The sequence below is a fragment of the Fusarium musae genome, chromosome 5 (genome assembly GCF_019915245.1).
Source record: "Fusarium musae strain F31 chromosome 5, whole genome shotgun sequence".
In the NCBI taxonomy this organism is placed as follows: domain Eukaryota; kingdom Fungi; phylum Ascomycota; class Sordariomycetes; order Hypocreales; family Nectriaceae; genus Fusarium; species Fusarium musae.
Genome location: NC_058391.1, coordinates 2,914,703 through 2,939,751, shown reverse-complemented (window position 1 = coordinate 2,939,751; position 25,049 = coordinate 2,914,703). Strand labels below are relative to the sequence as shown.

The following is a 25,049-nucleotide window of genomic DNA, read 5'->3' as shown; positions in this document are numbered from 1 at the left end:
AGGATATTCAGCTTATGACTTGCCCTGATCTGCTCATGGATTGCATGCCCTAACAGTCCTATGGCCACCGATTTAATTGATACAATGTATTTTAAACTCGTGCGACTTTAGGCTTCGAGATTTGAGGGCTTTACTTGTGTTTAAGCATGGATAATCAAGTATTCGGGGTTCCACTACGCGACTGTACAAGGTACAGGCCTCTTTGAGGTGATACATGATGCCACGAGCAGATGCCTGGCGACGTCAATTGCGGCGCGGTACATGTAACAGAAACAGAGAGAAGCGCTTGATCTAACGCGAGAATTGAGATTGTGTCAGATTTATTTCGCGCATTGGATCTAAGAACTGCCGAGTAAAGCAGACGTTCGTACGCAAATGCGTGTATCACGAAAACTCCACGACGCGCTTTGAGCTAAATTAGTTAACGATCTGACCCTAGATGCCGGTGGTTGGGCATGCAGTCAGTCAAATCTGATACGACGTCTTTGCGGGGTTTGTCACAGACAGAAACACCGAGATTGATAGAAAAACTTGGCAAAAGATCAGCGCACGAAGGTCCGCGAATAGCCTCATTTTGCCTTGCCTCGCCATCTATGAGGCCTTTTTACGACTATGTACGCGCCAGCCACAGTGAGTAATACTGCAAAATGAGTCAGAAAGCCTCAATCACTAGTATCAGGTTTAGCGAATGCCTTCAAACTTATTTTTACATTTCTCGATAGCTTCAAATCGCATCGTAACCAAACAATCGCTCTGCCTCAATTCACCAGCCGCCTTCGAGAAAAATGACAAAAATCCGTCAGCGAATCGGAAACCCCCACATAAACGTTGCAGCCCGACCGTAAATCACGCCTAAAGCGACAAAGACAAACAAAAACCTGGCCTCAAAAGCGCTACAGGGGTGCACCCTTGTCGATTTTGTTGCCCAAGGCGCTGATCTTTGACTGGATGCCCTGACTTTAACGATTGGGCACGCTGAAATGTTTTGAGCTGTGGAAATTCGGCGGAGGGCAGCACAGAAGGAATTGGCCCTGTGCACAGCAAACAAATCGTGTACACGTAACTGTACGCTATGGAGTCTTGCATCTGTCGACTCCCCTTTCTTGCAGAGCCGGAGTACGTAGACTGTAGGACAGAAACGACGCTTTGATCTGTGCTCCCCCTGGCACTTGCAGAGGCTAAATCCACTGCCCGTCAGTACCGGGGATCTTCCCCTTCAACCACGCCTGTCCACATGGCCATGTTGCCACTGTATGTTGGATACTCTATCACCCCGCTGACTCTGGGGTGAGACCAATCGAGGCCCTTGAGAATGTCGGGTCACTTGTCAAGACGACAGGGGCCTCGTTCGCCCTTCCCGCTCTCCCGTCCACAGCAGTTGAAGCTAGTGATGCCTCACGCGTCATGGCACAGCCAGAGTTCTTTCGTTGGACCAGCTGTTGCTGTTGGACAGACGGGCCAGCGACTTGCTGGCACCTTGGGGGACGTGCCGTGCCCAATGGGGTTGGGCAGTGGATCTCGAACCACCCTGAGGCGGGTTCGACAGACAAGGTTATCCTTCTTGAATTGGGCTCCTCGGGCTCTCTGACCCGGACGGCACTAGGATCCCTACCCTGGCCCGTCCTGTCACCCGCAAGATCAGGGCGATTTGAACAAAACTGGATGGCCAGACGCTCTCTTCTTTTTGAGGTGCTCTTTTTCTCTCCTCTTTTTCCCAAGTAGAGATTGCACAGCATCTAATACAGCGAGGTTTATTCTTGTTTGTTTTGTACCCGTCTTCTTGACCATTTATCTAGTGTACCCGACCCCTCCAACTCACCGCCGCCCGCCGATCGTACCACCCACTTCGAACCGTTACTTTTCCCCCGGAACCCACGAAAGTACACACGAAAGAAACTCGCAACAAACATAATATTCTTTTATTTTTTTTTTCCATTATCAAAGCATAGCAGTCCTACAAGATGAGAAAGTCACAGACCAAGACGAAACAAGCCCCGCCAGCGCGGCGGCCTTTCGATCCATTGTCACAATATGAACAACAACGACAGCAAGAGACTGCCATGGCCCTCACGATCCGGGGTAACCCGCCCAGAAACAAGTCCGATTCATGGGATGAGAGTACAAGGAACTCAGGATCCAGCTCTGCCATGACGAGAAACAGATCTATCTCACGACCACCAACGCGTCGACCGGACTCTGATGGACTCTCAACAGTGTCTGAAGCCACCACTGCCTCTGACGCCTCGACTGTATCCACCAACACTGTCTCATCTACATCACCGTCACCACCTCCACGACGACAGGACTCAGGCAGAGGCTTCATGTTCCAACCTCCTCAACTTCGCTTCCGAAGCACCCAAGACACACGATCACCAGAGCCCTCACCTAGAATGTCATACATGTCGGATGACAACTACGACTCAGCTTCAGAGGTTGGCTGGGGCACCTCATCCAATGTCTCTGTTTCGACAAGAGCTACTACTGTCATGAGCGACAGTGAAGATGACTGTGCCAAGACCCCAACACGGTCTCGCTCCATCGTGCGTAATACAAGCATGAGCACATCTCAACAATCTCGACCTACAGAGAAGAGAGTTGGGTTTGAGACAGATCGTCAGCTCGAGCGTCGGACAGAGCGTGAGGTTGAGAGAACATCTGGTCGACAAGTTGAGCGTCAACAAGAGCGGACCAAGGAAAGATCACGAAGTCGTGGTCGGACCTTTCACATCCACATCGAGCCCAAGGCACAGGAGCCTGCGAGCAACACCAACAATCAGCAGCAACAGATACAACAGCAGCCGCAGCAACAACAACAGCAGCAACCACAGCAACTGCAATTGCAACAGCCTCAACAGCAGCAGCAACAACATCAACAGACTACCGTCAACCCACAGAATGCTATGGTTTCATCGTCGGTTACCCAGACCACTACATCACAGACCTACACGCATCAACCCATGATGGCCCAACAGCCTATCATCAGCCATCAGCCTGCTGTTGCTCCCCAGCCCATGATTGCCCAGCCTGTCATGCAACAGCCCTTGATGTTCCCCGCTCAGCCTATCAGCCCTCCTGTCTTGCAGCCCGTCATGCAGCAACCCTTCCAACAGCCCATGGTCCAGCAACAACCCGTTGTTCAACAGCAGCAGCCTCAGCCTGCTCCACCGGTGCAACGCATTCCTGAAGAGCGTCAGCTTCCTGAGCCTACGCGTCCTCCTTCCAGGCAACGGGCTCGCTCACGTGTTGACGTCGAGCGGACTATGAACAATGAGCTCGAGAACCTTCGAGGCGAGCTCAAGTCTCTCAAGGCCAAGCAGAAAGAGACTCTCAAGGATCTTGATGACGCTCGGTACAGACTCTCCCACATGCAGTCCGACAAGGATGAGCTTCGAGAGGAGAGAAACAAGGCTCAAGCTACCAGGGACAGACTCGTCACTGAGTTTGAGGAGCAGACCCGTCTTCTTGAGAGAACAAGGACACGCCTTGATGAGCAGCGTCGCACCTTGGAGAGGTTCGAGAAGGACCGCGACATGTCAATTGACAAGGTCAAGAAGGATCGTGATCAAGTCCTTGACCGCTTCAAGCGTGAGCGTGACCAAGCCATGGAGGTCGTCGACAAGTTCAAGAGAGAACGCGACCAAGCTGTTGAGCAAGCTCAGCGAGATCTCGACTTGACCATCTCAAAGTCCAAGAAGGATCGTGACCAAGAGTTGCAGAGACTTCAGCGCGAGCGAGATGAAGTCATCCAGCGCATCCAGCGAGAACGCGATTCTGTTGTCGACAGACTCCAAAAGGACCGTGAAGTCGCTGCTGAGAAGGCCAAGAAAGATCTCGATGTCTCTATTGCCAAGTCCAAGAAGGAGCGCGATTCTGCCATCGCTAAGCTCCAGAAGGAACGCGACATTGCTCTTGAGCAGGTCAAGAGGGAGAGAGACCAGGCTATCAACCAGGCTAAGAAGGAGCGTGATCTGATCGTCTCGAAGCTCACCAAGGAGCGAGATGAGCTCCTGCAGACTGAGCAGAACTTCAGCAACAGAGTCAAGGAGCTTGAAGACCATCTCGCCAAGCACCGAGAGCTCAAGGCTGCTCTTGAGAGAAACTATGAGGATCTCAAGAAGACCAGCCAAGAGTCTACTCAATCTTACAGCAAGTTTGAAGCCAAGGCTATCAACTTGGAGCGAGAGCTCGAGGACATCAAGGCTATCCGCAAGTCTCAAGAGACAGCCTACCAAGCTCGGATTGCAACCATGGAGATCTCTCAAGAGTCCATGCAGTTCCGCGTCAGCAATATGGAAGAAGATCTTCTCGACAAGGCCAAGGAGCTGGGCGAGCTCACCGTGGAGCGTGACCGCTACAAGACAGACAGCGAGAACTCCAAGTCTCAAGTCGAGTCTCTGAACAAGGACAAGTCAGGCCTTGAGGAGGACAAGAGGAACATGCTTAAGCAAATCACTGATCTCACAAGCGACAAGTCAAGACTCCAGGAACAGCTAACGGGACTCGAAACCGACAAGAAGGCACTCGAAGCGCAGGTCACGACACTCCAGGCTACGATCGACGACTTGAGGAAGGAGAAGGACACCTGGGCCAAGGACACTGAGAGTAAGGACGCCCGAATTGCTGGTCTTGATACCGAGAACGGAGAGCTTAAATCGCAGATCGAATCAATCACTAAGGAGAAGGAGGCGGTGGCGAAGGAGGTTGAGGAGGTTGAGACGAAGAGGAAGAAGTTGAAGAAGAAGTATGAGCAATTGCACGGGGAGAATAAGACGATGAAGGAGCAGGTCAGGAGTCTACTGAATGATCAGGATGATCAGACGTCGCAGGTGTTGAGGTTGGCGGTCGAGGTGAAGAGTCTGAGGTCGGAGAACTCGAGTCTCAGGTCGTTGTCAGATACTGCGAGCGTGGTGTCGAGTTCGCTGTCGACGATCTCGAGCTCTGTTAGTACCGTTGACGACACAGCTAGTGTTGTCTCTGATGCTACGGAGAAGCCAGACCCTGCGAGCGTGCCGCAGCCTGCGTCTGTTGAGGATGTACCGGAGACTGAGGATGTGATCATTGTTGAGGAAGAGGTTGAGGAGGCTGCACCTGCGCCTGCACCCGAGGTTGAGCCTGAGGCTGAGACAAAGGCCGAGGAGGCTGAAGCTCCGGCCGACGCTCCTGTTGACGCTCCTGTTGACGCTCCGATTGAAGCTTCAGCTGAGCCAGAAGCCCCAACGGAGGAGAAGGTTGAGGCCGAGGCTGAAGCACCCGCTGAGGCTCCAGTTGAAGAGGCGGCACCTGAGCCCGAGCCCGAGGCTGCCCCAGCACCTGAAGAGCCCGCTCCTCCCACCGTCGAGGAACTTCAAGGCGAGAACACAGAGCTCAAGGAGAAGGTCGCTACCACCACAGCCGAACTGGAGGATATCAACGGCAAGCTCGCTGCCACCGCAGAAAATGCTGGTAAACTCCAGCTCCGCGTTGACACCCTAACTACCGAGCGCGACGAAGTCACCAAGAAGCTCGCCACCGTCGAGGAAGAAGCAGCCGCCCTCAAAGAAAAAGCCGCCTCCGTCGACACCCTCACCACCGAACGCGATGACCTCAAAGGCAAGCTCACCGCCGCTGAAGAAAACGCCGCCAAGCTTCAGGAGAAAGTCTCCACCGTTGATGCCCTAACCGCCGAGCGTGATGAACTCACCAAGAAGCTTGAGAGCGCTGAGCGCGAAGCTGTTGTGTTGAAGCAACTCCGCACCGAGAACAACAAACTCATGAAGCAGCTTGACGAGGCAAAGAAGGCTCAGAAGGCTGCTAACGCGGAGGTCAACTCGCTTAAGACCCAGGTTGCTGCTCTTGTTGCTCAGATTAACAACGGCGGCATGACGAGGAGCAAGAGCGGTGGGGGGAGGAAGCCCATCAAAGATCCGAAAAGGGCGCAGGAGCTGGTCATTGTTCGAGATCCTCGGAATGGTAGTGGACTGTAAGTTTCCCCGCTAATTCCTACTGATGATGCATTGATACTAATAACTACAGGAGCCATATTGTGCGACGACGCAACCTCAACTCCTCTGCGACGAGGTCTTCTTCTCAGTCTGATGGATCAGCTGATGCTTAGATGAATGGATGAGATGGATGTATGAACATGCTTACCCGAGTCACTCATTTGATATCTTTTCCTTTGTATACTTTTCTTTGAGTCTGGGATGTTTGAGTAGCGAAGAAGGTTATGTAGAGGTTATACTAAGACGGACGATGCAATATCTGTATGAGGAACGGTGCATTACGATAGGATCATGGGAAGATATATTTCTTTGTGTATGGATAATGGATAATGGAATGGATGAATACATATAAATTGGGATGGCTCTGAATGCTCATTGATCGTGAATTTTTTCTTGTGTATAGCTACGTATCTAAGGCTTCGAGTCACTACCGTGCTGTATAGCCACCGTCTACAGGGAGGTTCACCCCAGTAACCCATCGCGCCTCTTGACTAGCAAGGAAGATGGCGGCACCAACAAGATCTTGAGGAGATCCGGTTCCATGAAGAGGATGCAATGAACGTATGAGATCTTGGTCGCGAGTCTTGATGGTGTCGGCGAAAATGGCTGTCTCCGTAACTTCACATCCGTCAGCATCGATGCGAGTCATGAGATCTTGAGTACTTACAGCCTGGGCAGATTGCATTGCAATGGATGCCATCTCTCGCATAATCAAGAGCGATGGTTCGCGTCAAGTTCGTCACACCACCTTTGGAGGCAGCATACGCAGCTGCACGATTAGCGTTGCAAAGATTGTAGAGAGGTCTCTAGAGTTCTTACCATTGGTAACTCCTCCGACGAGACCAAAGATTGACGACATGTTGATGATCCAACCTCGGTCGCCAGTCTCAGACTTTTCTTGCTTCAGCATCTGAGCAATGACGTGTTTGCTGACGAGAAAGATGGACTTGAGATTGACAGCAAGGGTCAAGTCCCACCAGTCCTCCGGAGTCTCGTGAACCCGACGAGGTTCTTTGCCCGCTTCAACAGAAATGCCAGCGTTGTTGACCAGCCTGTACAGAGTAAACGTCTATTCTCAGCGGGCTTGTGCCTTGCACTTACACGTCAATGCGACCGTACTGGATAACAGCTCTAGATACCAATCGCTCCACAGCAGCAGTCTTGGTGACATCCGTCTCAACGAAGATGGCCTGGCCGCCATTTGATCTGATCAGTTCATCTGTGTTGACCTCCTCCTCTCCATTTACATTCGCACGTGCAGCCGGCTGAAGATCAGCGCAAACAAGGTGCGCCCCCTCATGAGAGTAAGCCAGTGCAATTGCACGACCCAAGCCTGAGGAAGAGCCTGTCACGATGCAGACTTTTCCAGCCAAACGAGGTCCAAAAGTCGAGGAAGCCATTGTTTCTGTTCTTAATAAAGATATCAATTTCAATTGTTGTTTGAAGTGAGTTGTCAGTATTTATAGAGCCGTCAAAGCGGCACACGGAGCTATCGGACTGTAAGCCGCGGCTGAGTTGTCCCTCAATCTAACCACAATTCGTCACCTCGCAGCACTCTCAATTTTAAGTTTGGCATTTGTAGCGATGATGTGGCGTGCCGCAAATGGACAACAAGCCGAATGACCAATAGAAACTAGTATTTAGAGCCGTCTCACGAGTAAATGGCAATCAAGGCTAAGATCATCGCGGAATTACTGCTCGCCGCGGTAGCATCGCAGGCGATGGCAGGAGACTATGTAACTTTGCAATCTCGGCCTAGAATTTCGGGCAATCACTTGCTCTATCGACGCAACATTGCGGCTTAGTTAACCTCTCGTCAGAATTGAAAACCCTTAGGGATGCATGGTGTCTTAGCTCTCTTTAGGCCATTCATCTACCAGCTTTGCCCGATGAAACCTCGTAGTCCATCCCAAATCCCTCTCAATATCATCCAATAGCTTCAAAACAGCCTCCTGCTCGCCTTTTTCATAAAATACCTGCCCCGCCACAAACAATGCTTGCACTGAATTCGCCCTCACAGGATCCGAGGGCTCCGCTAAGCTGACACCACAAATCTCTCTTGCGTAATGATGAACTTCTTGTTGGATCTGTCTATAAGACTTCAGCCGCGCAGAGACAGTGGAGCGGATGAATGTTGATTCTTGTGGCTGGTTCACGAGGAGGAGAATCATGGCCATATGATAGTTTTGCATAGTTGCAGCGCAGATAGGTAGTTCGTACCATATTTGGGTGAAACTGCTGAAACAGGAGTCCGACGAAGGGTATGGTGTTCGGGCATATGGTTGGAATGTTGATGGGAGACTGTCATGCCATTTCTTAAATTCTTTCAGTAGCATTTTCCAGCGTTCGAGGAGGCGTTCTTGTGTGACGCCAATGGTTGGGCGTTGACCGAGAGGGAGTGCGTAGTCCGAGGGATTTATGGCGTCGCCTGAGGTGAGGTGATTTGAGAGCTTGCCAATGAGCCACGTAAGTTCATTACTCTTGGTGTCCTCTTCGATATCAGCTACGGTACGAATCTCGGCTGAGCATGGAGGACTGAAGGGCATGAGCGTTCCGTCCTCTGTGGTTGCGAGGCCTGCATTCTGCCAAAGGCGCACGTCTTTGAGATCAAGACGAGTTTGCGTTTCACTAATAACTGAGAAAGTCAGCTTGGTGCATAGATAGAGGAGAGGGTCGAAGCTTACAAGCGCATAGAAGATCCTGGCGCGCTAAACTCCAAAGAATAGGTCCTTGGATAGCTGTGCGCGGTATCACCACTGGTGAAGCAGGATGTGAAGTATCCTCCGCTGGGCTGAACAGAGGTAAAGCACTAAGATGCGCTCTCCAAGCTGTCCCAGGGGCATCCATTAGTTCATAGATACAGAGGATAGCAACAGCAGCAAGCATATCCTCTTTATCACTCAAGTTATTCTCGTAGGTACAAAGATCAACTGCATTCTTCAGATGATGAATAGCTTCGTCGTAATGCTTTGCGGATTCATAGCGCCAGTCATATCCCTGCCATCTAGAATCAGTCATTGAATCAAGGCGGCTCTTGTTCACGCGATACAGGTGCTTCGCTGCGATAGCACACATGGATGACCTGAGCAGGGGACTCGTTGCTGCTTTGACAGGGACCTTGCCTGAGAAGTAACAGCCAGTGTCAAAGATGTCGAACCTGAAATTGTTAGAATTACTTGCATCAAAGAAGAGGAAAACTTACCAGATACCTGGCCCTTCTTTGTAATGCTTTAGCAGATGAAGTGTTGCCAGTCTGGAGCGATCTGGTTGTTCGCCAGGAGTTGGAGTTTCTGGCTCGCCCACTGGAGCATATGCTTCCCCTTCAATGACAAGACAATCATCTGCCCAAAGGTCTAATTGTGGACCAGGAGACTCAGAAACCTGCTCCGCTTCCGCAGTGTGAGATGTCTCCCTTGTTTCATCAGGATACTCAATCCTTATGCTATCCTGCTCCTCATAAGGATCTTCAATATGGACAAAGTGAACTTGGTGAACCTATGTTAACTTCCTGAACTACACGATAGGCTAAGCACTTACGTTCATCCGGGACATTGACCCAGACATGACCGGCCTCATAGGCATCACTGGTATCAATCGCATCAAAATCCTCAATGACCTCGCTTCGACTCCTCTTTCTAGCATAACTCTGAAATGGCCGAAAGACCGATCTCTTGGAATAACTGCACTCCCGCGAACTTTTACTACATGCTCCACAAACCGGCTTTGCTTCATCACATTTCAGCTTTCTGCTTCTACAAGTTTGACTTTGTCGCATCAGTACCTCATTCCATAATGAGGGGGGTAAACTTACCAGCCTGAAAAAGACCGCATTGTCGTCAAGCTGAGAGATTGATTAAAAGTATTTGGGTGATTGAGCCGAGCGGTGTTTTATGAACAAGGTGCTTGTTCCAATGGGGGTTGCCACTGTTGGATTGAGTCATATGCGGAGACCAAGCCGAAGATGCTGGAGAATGCTGACGGAAGAGGATATCAAGGCGAGGGAGGGATGAGAATGTGGGGTAATGAGTGACGTCTCGGCAGTTTGGACCTGGTTGATAAGCGGACCCGATTAGCGGAGCCGACTTGGATATGAAGTTATTTGGGTTATTTATTGAGCTGAATGGCTTCTATCTTGGCTGGATTAATCGATACAAAGCGTAGCCCTTTATCTCAAATACAAACAAGGAATTAGTTCTCATTCTAGCATCATGTCTCCTCAATCCGCCCCTTTCTCCGTCTCCGGCAAGACCGCTATCGTCACGGGTGCTGGATCTGGTATGTTTAGTCAGTGATCTAACTTTATATGATGCTAACACCTCTAGGAATCAACTATGAGTTTGCTCAGATCTTGCTTGCAAAGAACTGCAACGTCGTCATCGCAGACCTTTCACTTAGACCAGAAGCCGAAGCTCTAGTCTCAAAGTACAAAGACTCCTCTCCCCGTGCAGTCTTTGTCAAAACAGACGTCACGTCCTGGAAAGATCTTTCCAACGCATTCAAAACTGCTGTCAAAGAGTTTGGTGACTTTGACATCGTTTGCCCAGGCGCAGGTGTCTATGAGCCTCACTTTTCCAACTTCTGGCATCCCCCGGGCTCCGCTGAATCTAAAGATCCCCTTGATGGCGACCATTATAAGTTACTGGATATCAATCTCACGCATCCTATTCGTGCTACGCAACTCGCTATCTCACAATGGCTTCACGGCTCCCCCAAGAAAGCCTCACCCGAGAACCCCAAACGGGTGATTCATATTTCTTCTATCGCAGCTCAATGCCCCGCTCTCAGAAGTCCCATGTACGGCGCAAGCAAGTTCGGCATCACAGGCTTTGTGCGATGTCTTGCAGAAGTTGAGAAGATTGGCGTTCGTGTCAATGCTGTTGCACCTGGTTTAGTGCGCACCCCGCTGTGGACTGAACATCCTGAGAAGCTGAAGTACGTGGATGAGGGGCAGGATGAGTGGGTTACGCCCCAAGAGGTTGCCGAGGCCATGCTTCTCTGTGTGGAGAGTGACAAGTACCCTGGTGGAACGGTGCTTGAGGTTGGGAAGAACAACACTCGTTGTGTGCAGCTGTTCAATGATCCTGGGCCTGATACGAGTGGCCAGTCGAAGGGAGTTTCTATTAGTAATACTGAGGAGGCGGATAAGAGTATTTGGGAGTGGCTTGGCGATAAGTCAATCTGGGGATCAACTTTGTAAACATTTTAGTTAGTTTCTGTACCATCAAGAGCCAGTCTTTACCTCAGATCATGTCTCGTCCTTGGTTGAGCTACAATTCGCATAATGGCCCCGCAATGCATCAAGCGTGCTATGCTGCACTTGTGAAGGTGCCACGCACCAGTCTTCAATGCATACGCGGGTTACTCGTTTAGGTAACCGAAGGTAGTCAAATGACCCTGATATCTGTGTTGTTCTTATGCCTTCCCCTCTTCTAGCTGCACGCCACTTCATTTCAATGGAGCGAGGTGCAGCGGCATAAACCCCACGCAAACGCGACCCCCGCTTGTTGTCTACTTGTTTATGAAATTTATCGTTGCCGGATGCCCCGAATGTCGAGCAATCGTTGAGGTCGGCTTGTTGTCCGTGTTTTTGGCTCGTAGAGTGGCTTGATACCCACATTTCGCCTTGACTACCGTTTTGGGCTGTGATGATGTCGTCAACGGAGGATAACTGCAGTTGCGAGAGCGAAGAATGGCAATGGACGCCCTATAAGGCGTAATAATCTCGATTGAAGTATGTAATTATGTTTATGAGGTGGAAATGAAATTATATATACGTCAATTCAATATCTGAACCTGAATCCCCCATTCTTCATTGCCATTCACCCATCGCATTCTCGAGAACAGCTGCATTCGTTCTACACTTCCTTCAGTAAATTTCAATATGAATCAAACAGACGTCCTCATCATCGGTGCTGGGATGTCAGGTATTGGCCTCGGTGTCCAATTGATTAGAAAATTCGGCACCAGAAGCTTCGAGATCATCGAGAAAGATTCTGCAATGGCCGGAACGTGGCGAGTCAATAGCTATCCGGGCTGTGGATGCGATGTATGTCTCAAACGGCCCACGGGACTTCATCTGACCTCTCTTATAGGTTCCATCTCATTTCTACTCATACTCCTTCGCTCTCAATCCCAACTGGTCTCAAGCATATGCCATGCAGCCTGAGATCCAAACTTACTTCAATGATGTTGCCAAGAAATATGATATTGAAAGACATGTTAGGTTCAGCTCGGTAGTTGAATCTGCCCATTGGGACGGGTCTAATGGAACTTGGGAAACCACCATTCGAGATATCAAGACGTCGGAAGTGATGACTCGCCGTTCGAAGGTCCTCATCTCGGCTGTCGGTGCCCTATCCATACCTAAAGAATGTGATATTCCTGGTTCTTCAGACTTTGAAGGGCGAATATTTCATACAACCAAATGGGATCACTCCTTCGATTGGAAAGATAAGGAAGTAGTGATCGTTGGTGGGTTTGCCCCATATTACACCCTCCTCAGTTACTGATTGGAATAGGAAACGGTTGCAGTGCAACTCAAGTCCTCCCTGTCATAACCTCCGGAGACGGGGCTGTCAAGAAGGCAACCCAGTTCGCAAGACAAGCGCACTGGCTTGCAGAACGTCCCAATCCAACCTACTCGGCCAATTTCAAATGGGTCATGAGATGGATCCCCTTCGCTATGCGCTTATATCGTGCATGGTTATACTATCTGAAAGAACGAGACTTTGCAGGCTTCAGAGTTGCTGAAGGTCTTCAAATGAGGAACCAATGGGCCAGAGATACTACTGACTATATTCGGAGGACGGCACCCGCCAAGTACCTGGATTTTCTGGTCCCCAAAACCGAGATTGGCTGTAAGCGGAGGGTCAATGACACTGACTACCTTGCCTGTTTACATCAGGATAACGTCGCGCTTGTATACAACGATCCGATCCAGAGGATTGAAGCGAAAGGCGTGCGAACATCTTCTGGAAGGCTGGTGACTGCCGATGCCATTGTCCTTGCGCATGGGTTTGAGACCCAGAAACCACTATTCCCCATGAAAATATTCGGAAGGGATGGGGTTAGCATCAACGAGCATGTAAGTATTCTGTCCCCTGTTTCCCATGAATCTTGGTCTCCAACTCGCTAACTAAGGACAGTGGAATCAAGTCAGCGAAGGTGCGGCGTCTTCCTACTTCGGAACATGCCTTTCGGAGTTCCCCAACTTCTTCATCATGATGGGCCCAAACACCCTAAGTGGTCATCTATCAGTTATTTACACCACAGAATGCCAGATCAATTACACAATGAGAGTTCTCAGACCAATTCTCACAGGAAAAGCGGACGTCGTTGAGGTTACTCCCGAAGCGGAGAAGAAAGACATAGACAGAGTTCAAGAGAAGGCTAAACGCCTTGTTTGGGCAACTGGGTGCACATCGTGGTTTATTGATGAGAAAACGAACAGGAACACAATCATGTTCCCGGACTGGCAGTTCAAGTTCTGGTTGCGAAGTGTCTTTGTGGCATGGAATGATTTGGAGTATCGAAGTGTCAGCACTAAGGAGCCCGTTAAGACGTCACGAGCCACTTTGTCGCTTTATGCCGTGGCGGGTTTAGTAGGGTTAGGGTCATTTTATCTTCAAATCTCGAAGCCATAGCTGCGCGCCGGAGACCAAATGGGGAGGAGACGTTCGAAGAGAGGCTTCACAGACAGAGACATATTTGAGAGAGTAATTCATTCATTCTTGATGTTCAACTTGCTATATAACCATGCAAAAACCCACGATATGCCATAATGCTAAGCACGTCCCATTTTAACTTTACACTACCTCAATCATTACATCATCATCTAAAGACGAGGAATCGTCTTGGTAGCGCAGCAAGAAGAGGGAGCCTCCTCCTCCTTCTTACCGAAGGCATCCTTAGATGCAGCATCGACGCAGAGAGCCGAAGGGGGAACCCAGAGACCAGGGTTCTTCTGGTAGAAATTTGAGGCGCGAAGCATGACGCTGACAGGCTCAGCGGGCATCACGGGGAAGTCCTCAGTGCGGGGGAAGTGAGTGAGACCAAACTGGATATAGCAGACGATATCGGTGTTCTCAATGGGCTCATCGCGGGCTACCCAGTCGAGAATAGTGCTGTTGTGAGGGTGGTTCTCGACACCGGTGGACTGGCAGACGTAGTCACCAGCAGGAAAGATCTCGTAGTCCTTGTAGGGAGTGACCCAGAGACTCTTGCGAGCAAAGGCAGCGCGGTTATACACGACACTGCCGGGCTTGGCGAGGAGACCGGGGCAGTTGTTGTTGAGGATCTTGTAAGCGACCGGCTTCTTGGCGGATGGGTTGATGCTGTTGGGGTTGGTGATGGCCCATGATCGACTTGTCTCATGGCAGTAGTTCACAGCGGCCTCCTTTGATGTTCGGAGAGGAGTGTTCTTGCAGTAGAAACCGTTGCCGTAGGGGTTCTCGGGAGATCCAACCTCTGCCTCTGAAGGCAAAGCATCGTTCTGGACGATGGAGTTGTTGGGTCCGTCGATCTCGGGGTCAACACGGAGGGAGAAGATGTGCTGGTGGTTGTGAGCGTTGATGGTGGGGGCGACTTCGGTTCCGTAGGGAGCGGCTGTCTCGCTGGGGTGCATGCAGTAGGTGTTGAGCATGCCGGTCAGCTTGATCTCAAGCTTGTAGGTACCGTCGAGGGTGAAGGTATGGTAGAAGCCGTACTCGTAGTTGGCGGCGGTGATGATTTGGGAGATGATGAGCTTGCGATCACGGGCGGAGATGACGGTGCCGTCACGGTAATCAGTGTGCTTGTACAGAAGACCATTGTCTTCCTCGTGAATGCAGATGGCGTTCTTGATAACAGCGGGATCACCCTCGCCTGTAGCCATGACGGCATCGAGGTAGTGGATGGCGCCCTTGCAATCACATCCAAGCTTCAGAGAGTTGGTCATGAGACCGGTACCATACTCGCCGACGTCGAAAGCGTGCTTCTTGTGGTGAGGGGGGTCGGGGTTACCGTAGGGAACGACCATCTCGACGACACTGATACGGTTGAAGAGAGTGCGCTCACGGTGCTCATGCTGATCCTCCATGCGAACATCAGACAGGACAATACCTTCACGGTAGTTGAATCCGATGTGCATCTTGTAGCCAGCCCAAGAAATCTCATTTCCTCGCATGCGGAAAGAAACGCCCTGGGGCTGGGTGATGTTGATGGGCTTGAGAGTGCCATCAATGTAGTTCTCGCCGATAAACTCAGGCATGTAGTTGTGCGAGGTGAGAGGAACCTTTGTTCGCTCACCGTTGACGTAGCGGATATCAACAGTGAGGACCTCCTCCTTCTCAGTATCGACCACGACGGAAAAGTCCAGCGGGTGCGCATACTGGTTGTCGTTGGGCGAAGCGCGATAATACACCAGACCCTGCTGGAGACGGCGCTCGTAGCCCCAACGCTGATCAACGCCAATGGCCCAAGCATCGATGTAGATCTTGGACATGTCGTCGATGCCAACGTCCTTGCAGGCCTGGATGACACGAGGGTCGGCGCGAGCAACGCGCTCGCAGACGTCAAGATCCTCGAGGGTCAGAGTAGGACCGACTTCAGTGACGTCCTTCCAGAGCTCGACCTTGCCGTCGGCGATGTTGGCGACGACCTCGGAGACTTGCCCATTGCCCTTCTCGATGACGATGGCGAAAGCGCGACGAGAAGGTCGGGGACCAGTTCGGGCGCGGAAAGCAGCATATTCTGCCTTGAGAGGCTCACGGAGAGTGAGACAGTTGAACTTTAGAGACTTTGGCTTGGCATAATCACGGATGATCTTTGCGGCAGCGCGAATCTCATCAATCGATAGCGGATCTGTATTTGTTAGGGGGGTTCAATTGGGGGTCAGTTGAAAGGGTAAACATACCGAGAGGATGTAAATGTTGAGAATTTGAGAGGTCGGGAGCGGCGTCGTTGGCTTCTTCCCGAAAGATGGTGTAGCCGGCGATGGATGAGGTGTCTGCAATCATGGTGAACGTTGTCTGGGCTGAGCGACTGTGCCATACGGTGGATGATCAAGCAACAACTGTATAAGTGTCCAAGGTATTTGACCTGGAGGGAGCAAAGTTGAAGAAGAACTGTAGCTTAATTGGTAGTTTACTATAGAGAGAAAAGGAAGAAGAAGATATTGTCAAGAGGATACAGAGCTTCTTATAGAGAGAAAGGAACAAGAAAGGTAAAAGTAAAAAGAAAAGCAAGGCGGATTAGCAGAGACACGGCCTGGCATCCACCATGTGGCGCCCGCTCCGATTGTCCTCTCCGCTGCAGCACATCTCCACTGAGCGGGAATCCGCTGAGACCCGTGTAAGACATTAGCTACAGAAGCAAAAAGTTGCTGATTACAGCTGCATCTGCAGTGGAAACACAAGCGAGAATCTAGATTGCGACAAGGGTGCCTCTACCGAAAACTGCTACAGAATTGCATTCTGTTTGATCCTGATCTCTCTGTCATGCCAAGCCGTCTCCGGCAATTCGACGCGCCGTCTTGATCTCCTCGAAACGGGCATAACAGTGAACGTTTTCTTACAGGTCCACAAATTACTGTATCTGTCTGCTATCTAGCATACATAAACGGCTGGGAGATGGCAATCCAAAACACGAGGCTCAATCATCTGACCCCAGCGATCCAATCCTCTCCCCCTCATCTAGAACTCCTAACCGCTTTCAGCATCTGATTCTCAGCTTTGCACCCATGCTCAGCGCTAAACCGCTTACAGGCAACGTTTTGCAGTTTTGCTCAGCGGCCGATAAGAATGTCGTCTCCCCCGAGATAACCGAACAGAACAGGTGATCCCCTTCTTCCATCCCCCTTGATTACGTTTCTCTTGGGGATCTCACCGGCCCGGTCGAAAAAGCAACGCGTTATTCCCCACGGGGAAGTCATCGCACAAGAACGCTGGCGTTTCGTCACGTAATGGAAATCTCGTCGTCCTCTCTCCTCACACGATGCATCGCTGTTCCCCATGGGGTACCGTCCATCGCATCGCGTTTCCCCGCAAACCGCCTGGCCAAGCCATTGGAATGATCGCTAAACTTGCCGGGTTGTTCTGTCAGAATATCGACGGTGTTTGCCCTGTTTGCATCACTGGGCGTTAACTCACAGGTACATGGCAGACGCCGTCGTCGCTGAAAGGGCGTTAGTAGGGCAGTATGACCGGGGCGCGAGATAACAGTGCTGCCCCCTCACTGAAACGAGCCTTATCTCTGTGCTACTAACCCCAATGCGCGCTTTTTTGGCCTCTGCCAGGTTTTTCGTTCAGTGCTGAGGCATCCCTACAATCAGCCACCACCACCACAATCTCTGTACTCCATACAGTACTATCACTGCCGACCTGTCACACGATAAGTTAACCTTGATACCAAGCACCTACCAATTCCAATCCTGTGTGTGTGTGTGTGTGTGCCCGTCGTAATGTTAAAAAATGTCTCCTTACCAAAAAGACGCTGGTCCGTTCCCCGTAGCAAATTGGATATAAGCTCGCCACGCGCATTTGCTTTTTTACTTCCCATTTCATACAACACATTGCAATTGACCATCTCTCTCTCTCTGAGTCACATCGCATTTCTCGCTAAGGCTGCCCGTCGCCTTTTCCCCCTCCCCTCTTCTACCCTTTTACGTCATTTTTATTCTTTCTCTCGACGAGGTCATCGTCAGACGCGGCCATGACCAACGACGTCGAGACAAACTCTGCGCTCAAGCGCTCAGATACCACCAACGAAGCCATCCGCGATGCTGAAGATCTCGCAAACTTTGGCCATGACCAGAGTCTCACGCGAAAATTCAGCATGTGGAGCATGTTTGCCCTGGCCTTCTCTGTCCTCGGTACCTGGTCCACGTTCGCGCAGGGCATCGACAGCGGCTTGACCAGCGGAGGCCCCATCGCCATCCTCTGGGGTCTGGTGCTCGTGTTTGTCTGCAATATCTGCGTTGCTGTGTCGCTGGGTGAGATGTGTAGTAGTATGCCCACAGCGCTCGGTCAGGCGTACTGGATCTCGCGACTGTGGCCGACAAAGTCCGGGCGGTTCTTCTCGTATCTTTGTGCGTGGATCAACATGACTGGCTGGATCACCTTGTCGGCGTCGCAGATTGCTTTCATGGGCGAGTTTATGCTCAAGATGAAGGTTCTCTTCCAGCCGGACTGGGCGGGTGCTGATAAGGGATGGGCTCTATTCCTCGTCTACGTCGGCGTTACTCTATTTATGACTCTATTCAACGTCGTGGCTTGTCGAAAGGACATCGTTCTCCCCTGGTTCAACAACTTCGTTGGTGTTTCCTTCGCCAGTCTTTTCTTCATCATCAGCTTGGCCTTGCTCATCTCCGTTGGAACCAAGGACAACCTCCATTATCAGCCTGCCAGCTTCGTCTTTGGTCAGTGGATCAACCAGACTGGCTGGCCCGATGGTGTTACCTGGTTCCTGGGTCTTATCCAAGCCGCCTACGGTCTTACGGCCTTCGATGCTGCTATCCACTTGGTTGAAGAAATTCCCTCACCACGAAAGAACATTCCCCGCGTTATCTGGCTCTCGGTCACTATCGGCGCCATCACTGGTTTCATCTTCATGGTCGTCTGTCTCTTCTGCATCGTCGATATGAGCATCGTCACTGATCCCACGACCGGTCTTGCTTTTATGGATCTTCTCAAACAGACTGTCGGTCTTCAGGGCGGAACTGTCCTTCTGACACTGTTCATCGTGAACGGTATCGGACAGGGTATTGGAATCGTTACGACCGCTTCGCGTTTGACTTGGGGTTTTGCTCGAGACGGCGGTCTTCCTTGGAGCGGTTACTTTGCCAAGGTCGACGATTTCTGGAGGGTTCCTGTTCGTGCACTTTGGCTTCAGGGCGGTGTCATGGCTCTCATTGGAGTTCTCTACACTTTCGCTTCAACAGTCTTGGAGGCTATTCTAAGCGTCAGCACAATCGCGCTCACAGTATCCTACGGCATGCCCATTCTGACTCTCCTCCTCGTCGGCCGAGACAAGCTCCCACCAGGCGAGTTCTCTCTTGGACGATTTGGTTCAGTCATCAACTGGGTCAGCGTCGTCTACTGTGCCGTCACCACCGTTTTCTTCTTCTTCCCGGGCGCACCGAACCCATCGGTCTCAGACATGAACTACGCCATTGCGGTTTTCGGCATCATGCTTGTCATCACGCTGGTGTTCTGGGTCGTCAAGGGACGTATCACTTATCTGGAGACCGAGGAGGCGCAGGGAAACATCATCTATGCGCAGCGCGCGGAGCGGGCTAACTATGTTGATATCGATGTCCGAACCAAGACGGATACGGAAGCTCGTCGAGCTTCTCAGACCGGAGGGCCTAGTGCTTCCTAATTGGTTGGGAGGACCGGCATTGCGAGATTTGGTGTGAAGATGGAACAGATACGCGTACAGTAGCTGTAGCTGAAGTTTAGAATCAATGAAAGAAGGCATTTGCGCATAGGAAATCCCGTTCTATTTAATTACACTGTATCTTTGGTCTATCTTATTGCCGTAACTGGTATAGTCGATCTCAAATTGCAACAAACGTTGATTTAGGAAGCATTTTTGCATTTTTGGAAGCAAATCATACGAGATGTCAGTCATATCACCCCTGGATCATGCATCAAGGGTCCCATGGCACGGCAAATGATCAACCGCTTGCAAGTCCAGTAGCTGAATGCATTCCCTTACCCCGATTCTGCTTAAATCGCTTGCAAAACGACTGCCCGATACGGAAGCGAGAAACATCTCCTTATCGGTCCAGGGTATCCCACCCCGATATCCACACCGGCCCGGAGGACACTATTACGAGAATGGGCAATACTTTTCAGCTTTTTGGCCTGGGGAATCGGACCCCACGTTGATAGGTTCCGCTGTTGTACGGAAGCGATATTGAGTGACGTTGGGGAATGACTATAGGTATACAAGGATAGCTTCTCCTCAGCTGATTTCCCCAGATAGCCTCTGCAGAATCGAATCACCATACATCCAAAATGAGTCTAGACTTTCAACTTACTGCCCCCAATGGGCGCACTTACAAGCAGCCTACTGGTCTGTTTATCAACAACGAATTTGTTCGATCCTCAAACGGCAACAAAATCACTTCAATAAACCCAACGTAAGTCCAAAAACCCACTGCCAAGAGAGTCACAGCTAAAAAATGCAGAAATGAGCAGGAAATCACCTCCGTCTACGCCGCATCAGCCGAAGATGTCGACAAAGCCGTCCGCGCCGCTCGACGCGCCCTTCGTAATCCCGCGTGGCGAGATCTCCCTGCTACAGAGCGCGGCAAGCTCATGAACCGTCTTGCAGAGCTCGTTGAGGAGAACCGAGATATTCTCGCTACGATTGAAACATGGGATAACGGAAAGCCTTACACTGTCTCGTTCAATGAGGACATGACTGAGGTGGCTGAAACGTTAAGATACTATGCTGGCTTTGCGGATAAGGTGTTTGGCCAGGTCATTGAGACTACTGGTGATAAGTTTGGATATACCATCCGTGAACCTATTGGTGTCTGCGGACAGATTATTCCGTAAGTGCACCTCGAAAGAGTAGCCTAAAGGTCTTCTTGACTAATAACTTTGATAGATGGAACTATCCCCTTGCTATGGCAGCTTGGAAGCTCGGCCCTGCTCTCGCCTGCGGTAATGCAGTAGTCCTCAAGCCCGCCGAGCAAACCCCCCTCTCAATCCTCTACTTCGCCAACCTCGTCGTCAAGGCCGGCTTTCCCCCGGGTGTCGTCAACATCGTCAACGGTCTTGGAACGGTAGCCGGTGCAGCCCTCGCTTCTCACATGGACGTTGATAAGATTGCTTTTACTGGCTCTACCCCAACAGCCAAGACAATCATGAAGATGGCCAGCAGCAACCTAAAGAACATTACTTTGGAGACTGGCGGCAAGAGTCCTCTTATTGTCTTCGATGATGCTGATATCGATCTGGCTGTTTACTGGGCCCATGCTGGTATCATGTCGAACCAGGGTCAAATTTGCACTGCCACAAGTCGTATTCTCGTTCAAGAGGGCATCTACGATAAGTTCCTCGCTGCCTTCAGAGCACAAGTCAAGAACATCTCCAAGGTCGGCGACCCCTTTGATGAGAAGACTTTCCAAGGCCCTCAAGTCACAAAAGCCCAATACGACCGTATTCTCTCTTTCGTCGAAGTCGGCAAGAAAGAAGGTGCCAAACTTGAGCTCGGCGGCCAGCCATTCAAGAAGGTCGGCGACGGAAAGGGCTACTTTATCGAACCTACAGTCTTTACTGGCGTGTCCCCCAAGATGCGAGTTTTCCAGGAAGAGGTTTTCGGACCGTTTGTGGTGATTAGCAAGTTCAGCTCTGAAGAAGAAGCTATCAACTTGGCCAACGATACACAATATGGTCTCGGTAGTGCTTTGTTTACTACAAACTTGACGAGGGCGCACCAAGTGGCAAAGAGGATTGAAGCTGGTATGGTTTGGATCAACTCAAGTAATGATAGCGACTGGAGGATTCCATTTGGAGGAGTCAAGCAGAGTGGTATCGGCAGGGAGTTGGGAGAGGCTGGTCTTGCGGCTTATTCGAACATCAAGGCTGTACATGTTAACATTGCGGCGAAGTTGTAAGGTAGAGCGATTGAGAAGGTAGTCTATCTGTACGAAATATCCATAGAGGAAAGTCAATTTGCAGATGATCCAGCCAATTTCTTGAAGACATCGACAGGAACACCCCGGCGTATGCTCCAAATCGTGTCATGGTCCGCTGCCTCGATGGTCTTCGTGCTGTAGGTGATTACCTGCTCAACCTCTTCTCCCTTGAAACAACTGTCCAACCATTTCGGACCATCCGTTCCCGGCGCTCCAATCATAGAATCCTCTTCAGCGTAGTAGACATCCACGGTCAGTTTCTTGCCCGCTCCCTTCAGCGCTTGTACCAACTTAGGCACCATATCATCATAGTCAAGCCAATCGCCCCATCCTGGTACTCCCTCTGTCTTTTGCATCAAGAAAACCGACTCGTCACCAAAACCACGAATACTTTCTCCGTGTACCAATTTAAACAAGAATGGTTCCAAGGATTCTTCGAAGAGAGCATCGGCCTTGGTCTCCTCGGCGCCACCTTCGACATTCTTCTTTTTGGATAGACCAAACATTTGACTCATGCCAGCGGACGTCGCGACGACTGGACCGAGGGTGCCGTTGACGAAGCCGATCAACTTGTCTGCTTGCGCTAGCACGCTGGCGGGCAGAGATTGGGTTACAGACATTGACATAAGATGTGTGTGCGATGGAAGAATCCAGGGTGCTCCAACGGCGAGGTAGGGTCTTTCTGGGTGGAGAATCTCTGGGTGATGCATGAGCATGTCAAAAGCATAGACGGTTCCTCCACTGTGACAAGCGAGAGATACATGCTTGATTCCAAGATTCTTGAGCAGAGCCAGAGTCATTTCTGAAAATATTAGTCCTCCGCCGGCTTCGTCGCTGTGAGTGGTGACTTACTTCTACACATGGCAGGTCTCTTTTCCACCTTGACGGGATCCGTCCCACCAAAGCCTGGCCGGTCCATAACAACGATGCGAACACGGTACTTCTTAGCTATCTCATCCTTCGCACAGTGAAAAATCCTTGATGCACATAACGGCGCAAAGAAGAGTAGCACATTCTCATCAGTGGCGTTGTGATAGCCGTAATCGGAGTATTTCACCTGGAGGCTGCCATGATCATCCGATGGATCCGCTGGGAGCTGGAAGGTTTGGGAGAAGCGAGGGTCTTTGAGAAAAGCCTCAGGATCTTTGGCTTCTGCTGCAGTTGCCATTGCGATTTTAATCTGTATGCACTCTATTTTCTTTGATTGAGGGTTTCTTCACAGGTTGAGAATAAAGAAGGAGTGAGCTGTGAGCGATACGAGACATGGACCAACACATCACGTGCAACCTTGAAGGCCTATCACAGGCTGAATTTGCCGGTGGATAAGAGGGGTAAGACCAGCATCAATTGGTAACAATCTATTCGGATCGATATGAAGGATTGAAGGATGAGTTTGTAGATCAACGTCCTTCTCACATTATTTCTAGCCATTTCGCAATATCTTGCTTTCCTTCCTTTTCCAAGTCTTTCTTCCAGCGTCGCTTTGTCTTTCGGTTCAACAATCCCGCCGGAGATCCTTGACTTGTCAAAACCTCCAGCATCTCATGGTTACCCTGTTCCATAGCAATTCTCATCGCTTTCCGAACATTCTTGCGCTTCTTGTGCGCTCCAGCCGCAAATAAAAATTTCACAATTTCCAGATTCTCTCTTTTGACTGCGATAGGCAGGGCTACATCCACTATTCTTTCGCCATTAATTATGTCGGCAACAACATCGGGCTCTTCATCCTTTAAATCCTCAATGCTTCTCGTTGGGCCCACTGAATAGTCCAGTTCTACAAGCCTTCGCACGATGGGTAAACAATCATCCAACACCGCGCGTTGAATTCTTCTCAGGCCCCAAGTGGCCAGAGTGTCTGCCCCGGAGGAGAGACCCTGTGTCCACCAAATGCCTTCATCTTCATTATAGCCTTCCAATATAGCATCGTAAGCCAAGTTGAAAACTTCGAGATTAGTTGTTGTCTCTAAAATTTTGCTCAACTGGATACCAGCTGGCGATCTTGAAGAAGGGCCAGTTCGTCCGTTCATCCATATCATATCCGCAATTGATGGTGCTATCAACCGGTATCTCGCAAGAGGCCGACCTGACTCAATAGCGAGGCGAAGAAACTCGATCTGATCGGGAAGAGCGACTTCAGTGATGATGTCCATCCTATAAATGTCAAGTTCGCGGTCTCTGTCGGAAACACTCTTCAACAAGAGGGTGACGCATTCTATCTCGCCCAACTGGACAGCAAGCTTAACTGGGTTCGCAAGTCTCATAAGAGACGTCCCACATTTCGGCGGCATGAAGCCAAGCTGATTGTCTACTATGCGGCCAGCCTGAGGAATGGGTGTCTGGAACGATGCTAATACTTTGGGTAGGCCATCTGCCGTTGAAAGTGCCTTATCGTGGAAGGGACAAAGGATCGGATCCTCATTGGAAAGTGTATTTTCGAGAAGGGTATGGTCGCTTAGATATACTGCCATTGCTGCTAGAGCGTCGCGAAAAACTGCACAAGATTCATCTATTTGAAGCTCTGTCGCATCGAATGCCGGGGATTCGTTCTTGGTGTAGAAATCGGGATGAGAGTAGATGTATCCGTGCTTGACCGCTACTTCGCAAACTATGCGTACCGTATCTTCCAACTCTATTTGTGGAAATAGTTGTTGTGTGTATCGGTAGATATGTTCTGCGACTCTCAACATTAGAATATGGTCTTGAGTTGGCGGTTTCGATCTGATTCTGCCCAATGTCCTGGCTGTCAGGAACATGACCCAGAAATCGTCGCTAAGGACTAAAGATGAGCTGGAAGTGAACAGCTCTTTTTCAGAGAGAACATCGTGTTGGAGTTGTTCTCGATCACCCTCTGGAGGCGATGGAGACAACGGTCTGTCCAGATCTGGCGTCTCGGGCTCAGAGTTGGTATCATCATCGTCAGATGCATTCTCTAGAAGAGGTGGATATGAAAAGGGAGCAAAGTCGACCGTGTGGTAGAATATGGTTTGTTTCCGCATAGGATCCCAGTATCCAACATCGTCCAACATGCTGGACTCGAGGATGGCATCCATTGTCAGACGGCTGAAGGCTTTGCTGACGCGGCATAATTTCAGCATTTCGGCGAGAGAAAGCGATGCCGTGCATTGCTCGATGATATGAAGCCATATCTCTGCTGGAAAACAAGTCGGTAGGTACTCCGGATCACTCATGATTCATCGATATTCATTGGATCGATCAAGTTCGTACGTTGGATTGTCGAGTTGGTGCCGTAGCGAGGAGTTTAAAGACAATGCTGACAGTGCATTTACTGCACAGCCGCGGGGAAAGGCCCACTAAAATGCAGTGTCTCGACAAGCACTGAATGGGTACAGCTTCCTCTGAAAGGATAACAATCCAAATGGCAATCGAGGATAGTTGGAGAAGGTATTTAGAGATTTGGATAAACTATTGCATCATCCAGA

At 50.4% G+C, this 25,049-nt stretch overlaps 10 protein-coding genes across 10 annotated transcripts; 5 read left to right on the top strand and 5 right to left on the bottom strand.

The window, feature by feature from the left end:
- Positions 1–1,961: 1,961 nt before the first annotated feature.
- Positions 1,962–6,094, top strand: J7337_007329 (uncharacterized protein; the record flags this gene model as incomplete). The annotated part of the gene is made up of 2 exons (XM_044824981.1): positions 1,962–5,959; positions 6,013–6,094. The coding sequence occupies 2 exons, from the start codon at positions 1,962–1,964 to the stop codon at positions 6,092–6,094; spliced, it is 4,080 nt and encodes a 1,359-aa protein (XP_044680638.1).
- Positions 6,095–6,408: 314 nt separating this feature from the next.
- On the bottom strand, positions 6,409–7,381 carry J7337_007328 (uncharacterized protein; the record flags this gene model as incomplete). Its single annotated transcript, XM_044824980.1, has 3 exons — positions 6,409–6,683; positions 6,801–7,033; positions 7,083–7,381. 3 exons carry the CDS (start codon positions 7,379–7,381, stop codon positions 6,409–6,411), a joined length of 807 nt encoding a protein of 268 aa, XP_044680637.1.
- Positions 7,382–7,831: 450 nt separating this feature from the next.
- J7337_007327 (uncharacterized protein) lies at positions 7,832–9,563 on the bottom strand (the record flags this gene model as incomplete). Its single annotated transcript, XM_044824979.1, has 4 exons — positions 7,832–8,616; positions 8,666–9,138; positions 9,184–9,476; positions 9,519–9,563. 4 exons carry the CDS (start codon positions 9,561–9,563, stop codon positions 7,832–7,834), a joined length of 1,596 nt encoding a protein of 531 aa, XP_044680636.1.
- Positions 9,564–10,189: 626 nt separating this feature from the next.
- On the top strand, positions 10,190–11,178 carry J7337_007326 (uncharacterized protein; the record flags this gene model as incomplete). Its single annotated transcript, XM_044824978.1, has 2 exons — positions 10,190–10,256; positions 10,304–11,178. 2 exons carry the CDS (start codon positions 10,190–10,192, stop codon positions 11,176–11,178), a joined length of 942 nt encoding a protein of 313 aa, XP_044680635.1.
- Positions 11,179–11,862: 684 nt separating this feature from the next.
- On the top strand, positions 11,863–13,624 carry J7337_007325 (uncharacterized protein; the record flags this gene model as incomplete). Its single annotated transcript, XM_044824977.1, has 4 exons — positions 11,863–12,027; positions 12,074–12,452; positions 12,500–13,065; positions 13,127–13,624. The coding sequence occupies 4 exons, from the start codon at positions 11,863–11,865 to the stop codon at positions 13,622–13,624; spliced, it is 1,608 nt and encodes a 535-aa protein (XP_044680634.1).
- Positions 13,625–13,815: 191 nt separating this feature from the next.
- On the bottom strand, positions 13,816–15,976 carry J7337_007324 (uncharacterized protein; the record flags this gene model as incomplete). Its single annotated transcript, XM_044824976.1, has 2 exons — positions 13,816–15,821; positions 15,874–15,976. 2 exons carry the CDS (start codon positions 15,974–15,976, stop codon positions 13,816–13,818), a joined length of 2,109 nt encoding a protein of 702 aa, XP_044680633.1.
- A 1,693-nt stretch (positions 15,977–17,669) lies between these two features.
- Positions 17,670–19,337, top strand: J7337_007323 (uncharacterized protein; the record flags this gene model as incomplete). The annotated part of the gene is made up of 1 exon (XM_044824975.1): positions 17,670–19,337. The coding sequence occupies one exon, from the start codon at positions 17,670–17,672 to the stop codon at positions 19,335–19,337; it is 1,668 nt and encodes a 555-aa protein (XP_044680632.1).
- A 641-nt stretch (positions 19,338–19,978) lies between these two features.
- On the top strand, positions 19,979–21,588 carry J7337_007322 (uncharacterized protein; the record flags this gene model as incomplete). Its single annotated transcript, XM_044824974.1, has 3 exons — positions 19,979–20,103; positions 20,152–20,520; positions 20,577–21,588. 3 exons carry the CDS (start codon positions 19,979–19,981, stop codon positions 21,586–21,588), a joined length of 1,506 nt encoding a protein of 501 aa, XP_044680631.1.
- A 53-nt stretch (positions 21,589–21,641) lies between these two features.
- On the bottom strand, positions 21,642–22,777 carry J7337_007321 (uncharacterized protein; the record flags this gene model as incomplete). Its single annotated transcript, XM_044824973.1, has 2 exons — positions 21,642–22,411; positions 22,462–22,777. 2 exons carry the CDS (start codon positions 22,775–22,777, stop codon positions 21,642–21,644), a joined length of 1,086 nt encoding a protein of 361 aa, XP_044680630.1.
- Positions 22,778–23,021: 244 nt separating this feature from the next.
- J7337_007320 (uncharacterized protein) lies at positions 23,022–24,704 on the bottom strand (the record flags this gene model as incomplete). Its single annotated transcript, XM_044824972.1, has 1 exon — positions 23,022–24,704. One exon carries the CDS (start codon positions 24,702–24,704, stop codon positions 23,022–23,024), a length of 1,683 nt encoding a protein of 560 aa, XP_044680629.1.
- Between the last annotated feature and the right edge of the window lie 345 nt (positions 24,705–25,049).